The following is a 9,828-nucleotide window of genomic DNA, read 5'->3' on the forward strand; positions in this document are numbered from 1 at the left end:
AAACTAAAAAAAAAAAAAATATATAATAAAAATTAGTTCAGTTAAATAAATCAAATATTAATTTTGCATTAAGGGCAAACAGTATAAAAAATATAATAAAAAAAAAAAAATAAGTAGTTGTCTTAAGCATACCTTAAAATCGTGAGTCCTACTTAAATATAATAGCTGATGCCTAACACTCACTGTGCGATATATCTAAAACAATAAAATATGAATCTTTAGTAAATAATAATATAGAGTACATTCAATAAACTATGTATTTCTCATAACGTTGTACAAAAAGCATATAAATTTAAAATATAAAGCATGAACTTAAACATTTTAAGTACATAAATATATGTATACTCTCTCAATAGTACTTGCATCATCAGTTTCTGGGTTTACTTTAAGGTGAATTGTGTGAATGTTGATTTTTCTCGTGCAATTCTAAAACATAAATTCGATTTTGATTAAGCCATCCTGGCCTTTTTGGTTGGCTGATTTCTGAAAATTAAAATTAGGTGTTCAGAATTACTTGAAACATGAAAACTTCATAAAGGTAAAAATTGCTTTCTGTTATACAGTATCAAAAAATAGTGTCTAGTCTTTTTTGTAAGAAATTATCTGCAAAAAATCATATACATAAAAAACACTGACTGGTTTCTTGGAAAAATTTTGGTTCTATTCCAAATATACGACATTATATTATAAAATTTTTATTAACACTCACAAAGGTATTTCGTAGTTCACATCACCATCACGTTTACTCTGAATATAAGCTGCATGAACTTCAGCTGATAATATACTCTTTTTAACAGCTTCATCTTCAATCATAGCTAAACGCCATTTTAGCTATAAAAATTTAAAATATGTTATGAGACATGCATATTATATAATAAACTTAGAATAAGTATTTTTTTGCAATTTTTATGAAACCAGTAGTTAATCTGGTTAACATGTTTTTATTACTCTTACCAGAGCTGGATATCTAGTTGAATCAAGTTCAAAAACTTTACGCTGTGCAAGAATGGTCATCAGATCAGCACGTTCACACCATGGCCAGATCATGTAGTCCACCATACCAGGTTTGGTACCATGGAAAAAGTGAGCAGCAGGATCTTTAGCAGTCTGTTGTCTATGAACCAATTTGGCTTCGAAGTAATCCAAACCAATTAGTACAGTGGTGATGCTTTGGCCTTCCTGGTTGAGAAAGATGCGGAACATTGCACCAATTGTCTGAAAATAATAATAATCAGATAATGATAACTATTAATTATGGTAAAGAGATATAAGAAAATAAATCCACTATTTCATGCAGTAAATAAATACATTTTTGTAAATATTTGTTTCAATTTCATTCATAATTAATGTATCAAAGTGCTTATCTATAAATTAATAAACTATGTTTTACCTCATTGAATCTCTCGACCACAATTCTATCTAATGCTTTCTTTAAAGGATCTTTATCTTGAAGTGGCCTTTTGGAATATTCCTCATCGAGATAATCTGCTATGATTAAACTTTCATACAATACTTTTCCATTTGGCAATTCTAAAGCGGGCACTTTTCCTGGAGAAAATGAATTATTCAAATATATTCATTTCAGTAAATTTAAAAATCCCAGTAAGTTTACAAATACTTAGGTTCAATTTAAAATACAATCTACTTGCAAAAAACAAGAACAATGCATTAACATGTTTTTTAACAATAATTCATGTAAAGGCAACATTTTGGCAATTGTCCAGTAAATATATAAACCATTGTTTATGTAAACTAAAGACCAAAATAAAACATACAATATTAAATAATCATCAATATTTTCTGATACATTATTAAAAAAAAAATTAAAGAGATTTTCTCGATGTAGTATCATATGACAAAATTTATGTCTATGACCATTTGTAAAGAAACTTCAATTTACTTATCAAATATTAGTTTAATGTAAGTATTTTTATTAACTAACCAAGAGGGCTAACTTCCTTTAACCATGTAGGTTTATTTGTCAAATTAATGTAAACGGTTTCGTATGGAATTTCTTTTGCATCCAATACTAGATGAATCCTCTGAGCATACGGACAAAACCGCATTGAATATAATCTCAATTTTCCTTCAGGAACTGGTCCTGGTCGTTTGGATTCTGAGAAAGAACATGGTGTAAATAAATAAATACTATAAATATAGAAATTGAATTAATGTGGGTAATAGAAAAGTTTGTCATGTATTTTAAGTTAAGAAACATTTCAATTAGTGTAAGAAAGAAATATTTCATCTAGCTAGACATATTGCTAAAGTACTCTAGTTATTTATAAGCATTTCTAGAAAAAATTCTCTAACACATAAATGAGTCATTTTGATATTCGCTATTTGTTTATTGTTAAATTTCCTGGAATTCTAAAATAATAACTAATTGTGATCGAAAAACAATAATATAGATTGTTTTATATAGAAGAATTCACAATTTTTTATAAGATTGTGTATCATATTTATATAAATTTGATAAATAAAATTACTCATGCTGTTTTATAATTAAAAGGTGTTAATGTTCATTGGAAATATATATATATATATATATATATATATATATGTATATATATATATATTATACATGCCCTCATTGTTTTATAATTTTAATGGTATCAATAGCTAGATCGATAAAATTTCATGTGTTTAAGTATTTAACAAGCTAAAAGTAAAGTAATAAAGTGATCTTTTAGCATTTTTAAAGAATTAAAAACTGATGTAAAACGTAAAATTAAAACAGTAATAAAATCTAGCTTCATACAATGCTTAACAGTAAAAACCAGTTTTTACAAATAACCTTGCACATAACATCTTTTGCATAAATTACTGTGAAATTACTTAAGTGAGTAATAATTAAATAAAATCAATAAAAGCACTAGAATATCAATGAAAAGTGCAGGGCTTTGAATAGAATCCTTACAATGCATATACATATATTACAATGTAGGTGTGTCAGTAGGTCACTCAATAAATATTTCATCAATGTATGGAACACAATTAGATGCATACTTAATTAATTAATTAAATGCATTTATAAAATAATTATATTCACAACTTAATTTTACTCTAATTAACTTAAATGTGGTAAATATATACTCATATCATATTCAACAAATATAAATATCTGCTTACCGGTACTTAAATGTTTAACTCCCGTCATGTTTTCGAATCAATCACAAATAAACTTAATAACAAATTTAAATCTAAGGCACAACAATACTAAATTTAATATAACTAAGAATTTATTATTAATTTTTAAGATATGACGATAAATAGATTATTTATCGATCTAGCTTCGTCGAAGAACTAACTGAAATTAAACTTGAAATGAAGGTTAAATTTGACAGCTCGGTAGTACAGAAAGAGACAACTTGTCTTTGACGCTTTTCTTTTCGTCATGGCGGATATGGCGGTTAACGAAAAATATTGGTTTGTGCAAGATTGCCTTTAAATATAATTTTTTTTCAAAAATTTTGGCATTTATGTGCTAATTATAAAGCACTTTATGCATTATTCTAATCAACCCGTCCTTATCGAGTTTCATGAAACAGCTTTTAAATTTTTGGAATCAGTGCAGCCATTTTTGAGAAAATTAAAGGCCAAATTTTGATTGCACGCACTTCCTTTTCCGGAGTAAAACGATTCAGAATGACTTGAAACTTCCGGAAAACAAAATGTTTTTTTTTTTCATGAAAACAAACTTATGTTTATGATAAATATAACTTCCCTTAGAATTCTATATTCTTCAACTTCCAATATTCTAAATTTCCAATAAGAACAATTGATCAATTTACATTTTGTCATTATTTAAATTATTAATTTTAAGTAGTCTTATCCATATTATGTAAATTGCAAAGAAGTATTCAAAATCTATTAATAATTTGTGTTTAAACTTAAAAAACAAAAAAAAAAACTATATATGAAAAATTCTGTTACCAAATTAGAATCAATATTTCTAATTAGAATCATAATTTGTAAGTAGTAGTACTAGATTATGTAAATTACAAATAAATAAATAAATAAATAAATAAATAAATAAATATATATATATATATATAAATATATATATTATTAATAATATATATATATATATATATATATTTACATCTGTTTATAATACCTTTACCCAAATAAAAATAAAATAATAACATAAAAGTACGTCAATGTTTTTATTGAATTTTTATAATACAAAATATGTACAATTTCATAATTAAAACTATATGCCATATACATTTGTACGAATTTATTAAAACTTGAGTGAGAAGCCTGCACCCATTGGAATGTTTCTTGTATCCAACAAAGATGCTCGTTCACCCCAATACGCATCGGCTCCTTCACCTTCCCCCTTAACAAGTAATAGAATTAATAATTTTATTTAGAAGGAAATAATTTTTTAAATATTACTGTATGCCCTAGTAAATTAAAACTCATAATATTTATTTTAAACATCTTAATTTTCTATAAACTATCAACAATTATTATAAAAATTGAATATATTTACCAATGCTTTAAACTGGTCACCTCCTGAAGGTGGTTTAGGACTACTGGCAAGTGCACGTCTTGTTCCAAGTTCACTTTTTGCAGGCCACGTTGGAAACATAGCAGGATCAATAGGTAGTGGTACCTCCTATTCAATCATTCAGATTCATGAAATCAATTATTGCATTCTAAAATAATTAAGCACATTTTTGTGGATTTTTTTTTGAAGACCACAAGAATGTGTTTAACCTATAAAAATTCTATATAAAATACTATACCTTAAAATAGTTATGTTGCAAGGCAACCTCAGATGTGATTCTTTTTTCAGGATCATAAGTAAGAAAACCGTTAAGCATGTCCAGGCCTCTTGGTGATAAGGTTTGTGCAAATCGGCGTCCAATCATAGACACAGGATATTCAGTAAAAGTCATCTTTTGAACTGCAGGTAGTTTTGAATAACCAGGCCAGATTTTTTCATTTGGTGTTCCTAGATCCTAAGAAAAAATTTAAAGTTGATTTAAATACAATATAATAAAAATATTAATTTAATCATTATTTGAATGCAGAATTATTGGCAATAATAATTTATGATTTACCTTAAATATTCTATTTAGTTGATCAACTTCACTTTTACCCGGAAATAAGGCTTGCATTGCAACCAGTTCAGCAAATATACAGCCAACTGACCTAAAATTTATTTAATCATAAATACACTCACATAAATATTTTTTTGTATAAAACTACATATATAGCATATTATTTAATAAGCAGTACCACATATCAATAGCTGTGGAGTACTCTTTGCATCCAAGAAGAAGCTCTGGTGATCGATACCACAGGGTTACTACAACCGGCGTGTAAGCCCTCAATGGAGAACCATATTCCCTAGCTAAGCCAAAATCTCCAACCTATTTATAAAGGAGAGATGCTTTGTAAAAAAAACATTAAAAAACTATTTAGAAAAGATTTTATAAAATAATACATTTGATAATTTTGTAAGTATATATCAACTTGTTTTTATTGAATATATTTTTATTTTTTTATATAATTACCTTAAGAATTCCTTTATGAGATAATAATAAATTTGATGTTTTCAAGTCTCGATGTAAAATCCAATTATCATGCAAATGTGCAACAGCTTTTAATAATTGTTGAACTAAACATTTCACTTCACCTGGCAGAAAACCCTGTAAAATATAATATTTTAATATAAAGTTTCTCTTATCTCAACCGATAAGTTGCCGAATTTGGATCTTCTAATTTCATTTCTCGACGTTTCGGAGTGATTGTATTCTCAATCCTCACGAGATTGTGGAACAGCCTGATGAGATCAGTTACCCATTTATTGAAGATGGCAAATATAAATGACAAGAAATGAAACTAGAAATTTGAAATTCAACATTATTAATTAGCACAAATGTAGAAATTAATATAAAACCAATATTACCTGTTTTTTATGCTTCATGGTTTCCATTAAGCTTTTTAAATCGTGCTCTACATAATCCATGACAATGAAGATTTTATCCATGTTACTCCCAACAACTATTTCACGAACTGTAACAATATTTGGATGTTGTGCCTGCAAATAATTTTAAATGCAATCATTACAGAATTTTCTATTTAAGGGGTAGGAATCACTTAAAATGATGGAGAGAAAAAATATTTTACTATACTGACCTTCAGTAATGTATTAATTTCTCTTAAAGAAGTAATTGGAAAACCTTCTTTCTCTTTCTCCATTTTCAATCTCTTCAATGCGACAACTTCACCTGTTCGAAGATCTTTTGCTCTAAAATATAATATAAATGAAAAAATAAAGCAAGATTGAAAAACAATATTTCAAGAAAAAATACTTAGCATCACAGCTTTTTCAAACCTGTAAACAACTCCATAAGTACCCTCTTCTATTCTATTTAAACATTGAAATTCAGCAACAGATCTGCAGCCTTGTATTCCTGGATAGTACGGAGGAAATTTAGTCAAATCTTCAGCTTCGCTATTTTTTTCTTGCTCTGCATTATTATTAGCAATGTTATTAGTATTTGGACTGTTAGTTTCATTCTCTGTCTTTGTGTTTTCAATTTTCTTTTCTGAATCTTCCATTTGAATATCATCATCGTCCTTTTGCATTTCTGTATGAGATTCATCATTGGACTCTGAACTCGTATCAGACTCTGAACATGATCTTGATCTCGAACTGCAATACAGATTATGGAAGTCATATTTCATTCTTCTGTGTCAAGCACAGTTGCTAGAGAAACAATCTAATAATACATAAGTTATATTAGTGAGACACAATAAACTTTTATATACTGAGTCTATTTTTTTTTCACTAATTGATACTTTGTAATATAAAATACACATAATGATATTGAACATATCATATATACTCAATAATAATGAAAAAGTCGTTTGTAATAGAATTTTAATTAAAAGAAAATAGCATTCTTACTTGGATTTACGTTTCTCATCAGAATGATCATCTGAATTCTCTGAAGCTTCTTCTTCACTGTCATCTGAAACATCGTAAGATTCTAATATAAAATTATATCAAATAGACTTAAAAATTTAAAGCACCTATTTAAAATCTTATTATAGATAAAATATACAAAACCGTGTAAATGTAATAATTAGTAATTAATAAACACTAGTGGTGTTAAATAAAGATGAGACCTTTCAGCAGTAATTATTGTTACTATTCTTAAAATTCTTAATCAACATACCTGATTTACTATGATCAGAGTCATAGTTCGAATTGGCCATTTCCTCTTCTGTGTCATCAGATACCATTACTACAGTAACTTCTTTTGAATCTAAAATTATTTTTAAAATTTCAAGTAAATAGTATAATTATACTGAATATATATATATATATATATGCATTTCTATAAATTACCTTTATCTAAGCTATCCTGACTAGATCGTCTCAGTTTTTTCCTAGATGATGCTTCTTCATGTTCTAATAGTTTTTTACTTTTTAATTCCCGCCTAGCTAGCAATTCCATACGACTAATTTTTTTTAACCTGAGCATTTCTCTTTCTGCAACTAATAACCTATCCCTTCTTTCATCATATTCAACATCACGAACAAGATTTGTTTTTTCCTTGTGCCTATATGTCTCCATTTCCGTTTTATCCCGCTTCTGCTCATAATTATGTTCAGATTCACCTTCAGAGTTTCTTTTTTCTCTCACTACATTAGGTTTATATCTGCTGTGTCGTTTATCAAGATCATAATCTATATCTATACTCATTTTATCTCTACTTTGCCTTCTGTAATCCTCATTTTCTAAATCCCTGGATTTGATATCAATTTCTTTTTTACTTTTACGTTCATAATACTCTGCAGGTTTATCACGTTGTCTTCTATGCTCTTCAAGGTCCCTACTGTAATTTTTATGCCTTTTATCATCATGATCCAAATCATGTTGACTGCTACCTTTTGTTGGCCTTCTATATTCATCGTGAGACTGTACTTTATGCCTATTGCGCTTATCTAGCAGTCTAGATCGCAAATCTTCTAATATTCGATCAGGATTACTACTCTCAATATCTCCGGATCTGTGTCGTTTGTGTTTATCCTTATCCTTCATAGAGTGCCTTCTACTACTGTGTTTTAATTTTGAGTGTTTGTCATGGGAATGTTTTTTCCTAGATAGTTTGTGACTTCGTGATGAAATTAACTGTGGTGGTTTTATATGCAAGGAAGCATCATGTTCTATGTCTTCCTCAGATAAGCTGAAATTTGTTCGAACAGTTGTAAGATTTAAATTCAACTATAACTCCACACACTAGCACTAAAATGGATATACATGTATTATAATATGATTTAGACTTAGATATAAGAATAAAATAAATTAGGAACAATAAAATCAAGTATTAACAAATGCATAAACTATAACCTCATTTTTCGCCTAGGCCTTCAACTCATCTTATATATAACATAAAGAACATGTACCTAAACAATATACATTATATATTTTGAAACCAACTCCGATCTAATTTATAATAGTTTTTTCGAAAAACATTCTGATTTTCTAATTGACTAATATAATTTTTACATAAATGCAAATGTCATTCATACTAACCTAAAATCATTATCATTTGAATTAGGAGGCGAAACAATTTGTCCATCTTCACAACCATCCGAATCATTATTACTCATTTTAGATTAAATACGAATTTTACTTAAAACTATTAGATTTGACAATAACATTGAAGTTTATTTTTCACTTTTAATGGCGGCCACGAGTGGCCGCTTGAAAGCATAAAGTAATGTTGACAACATGACAGTAATAAATATTTAAGAAAATGCGCGAAATTTGAAATACTATTTACTTATGCACGTTGAATAAACTAAATAAAATGTGTGTGATATTTTTTCAACTTGATATTATTCATGCAAAACTACGTTTGTATGTTTTTAAAAATATTTTAAATTTAGACATTAAAACGGAAATCGCATGTGCATTGAATGTTATGATTACTGAATGACATAAAAATAAGAATCGATTTTTTTTAAACTTATATTTTGGAATGAGAGTTTTTCTTTAAATGTTGTAAATAATTCTTTATTTAATAACAGACCTTGGTGCAACCGGTTAAACAAAAATTAAAATCGAATTTCAAACTTTCTTTCTTGTTATTGATACATTTGAAAATAACGGAATATGACATTTTTGAAAAGGAAACACGTGTCTGAGTATAAATGTAAAATTAGTGATTGATTAATCAATTATTTAAACAATATACATTTAAACAATAATTGTATAATTATTTACAAATTTTAAAAAATTGGCAAGGAATGATTTCACAAAATTGTTGAAATTATTATATTACCTTGAGTTTTATTTACTAATTTGGATTTAAAAAATTATTCAAATACCGCTGTATATATCAATTAAATTTTTGTATATGCTTTCCTTACATGAATGTTGGAATACATTGAAACTTCCATTTAGAATTTGATATAATTGATGTTTTTTATATTATTATTATTTTTATATTATGAACATGTTTTTTAACTTTCCAGAAAAAATTGTTGTCATAAAAAATCCAATTCTCCGTTTTAGCCAATAATTCGAAATCGATTTTAAAAAAATTATTCGAAAGATATTATTTGGGAATCGTGCTGATTAGTTTTGGCTATAGATCGGCCGAGCATTTTCTTTGTAAGCTGTTGAATTTTTTTTAATAAAACATTAATTATACTAATAATTAATAATACTAAAATTTTGCGGTCTTACGACAAGTACTTTAATTAAGGTAAGTATTTTAACTTTCAATAAATTGATACAATTTTTTTTTATTTCACTTTATTTTAACAATCAGAAATACAAAAATAATTTC

General features: G+C 27.1%; 2 protein-coding genes across 2 annotated transcripts; both read right to left on the reverse strand.

Annotated features, from left to right (window-relative positions):
• Nucleotides 1-329: 329 nt before the first annotated feature.
• Nucleotides 330-3,298, reverse strand: LOC113376839 (pyrimidodiazepine synthase-like). The gene is made up of 6 exons (XM_026616911.1): nucleotides 3,133-3,298; nucleotides 1,943-2,116; nucleotides 1,391-1,548; nucleotides 955-1,215; nucleotides 710-831; nucleotides 330-483 (listed from the first exon to the last, which is right to left on the reverse strand). Exons 1-6 carry the CDS (start codon nucleotides 3,158-3,160, stop codon nucleotides 450-452), a joined length of 777 nt encoding a protein of 258 aa, XP_026472696.1. The 5' UTR covers nucleotides 3,161-3,298; the 3' UTR covers nucleotides 330-449.
• Nucleotides 3,299-4,221: 923 nt separating this feature from the next.
• Nucleotides 4,222-8,704, reverse strand: LOC113364210 (serine/threonine-protein kinase PITSLRE-like). The gene is made up of 13 exons (XM_026606698.1): nucleotides 8,568-8,704; nucleotides 7,376-8,217; nucleotides 7,203-7,292; nucleotides 6,932-6,995; nucleotides 6,356-6,676; nucleotides 6,157-6,268; nucleotides 5,927-6,058; nucleotides 5,532-5,666; nucleotides 5,254-5,387; nucleotides 5,076-5,166; nucleotides 4,758-4,973; nucleotides 4,502-4,627; nucleotides 4,222-4,345 (listed from the first exon to the last, which is right to left on the reverse strand). The coding sequence occupies exons 1-13, from the start codon at nucleotides 8,642-8,644 to the stop codon at nucleotides 4,247-4,249; spliced, it is 2,439 nt and encodes an 812-aa protein (XP_026462483.1). The 5' UTR covers nucleotides 8,645-8,704; the 3' UTR covers nucleotides 4,222-4,246.
• Between the last annotated feature and the right edge of the window lie 1,124 nt (nucleotides 8,705-9,828).

Source organism: Ctenocephalides felis, unplaced genomic scaffold (genome assembly GCF_003426905.1).
Source record: "Ctenocephalides felis isolate EL2017-DRISC unplaced genomic scaffold, ASM342690v1 CF-g0.4_SCAFFOLD_00845, whole genome shotgun sequence".
In the NCBI taxonomy this organism is placed as follows: domain Eukaryota; kingdom Metazoa; phylum Arthropoda; class Insecta; order Siphonaptera; family Pulicidae; genus Ctenocephalides; species Ctenocephalides felis.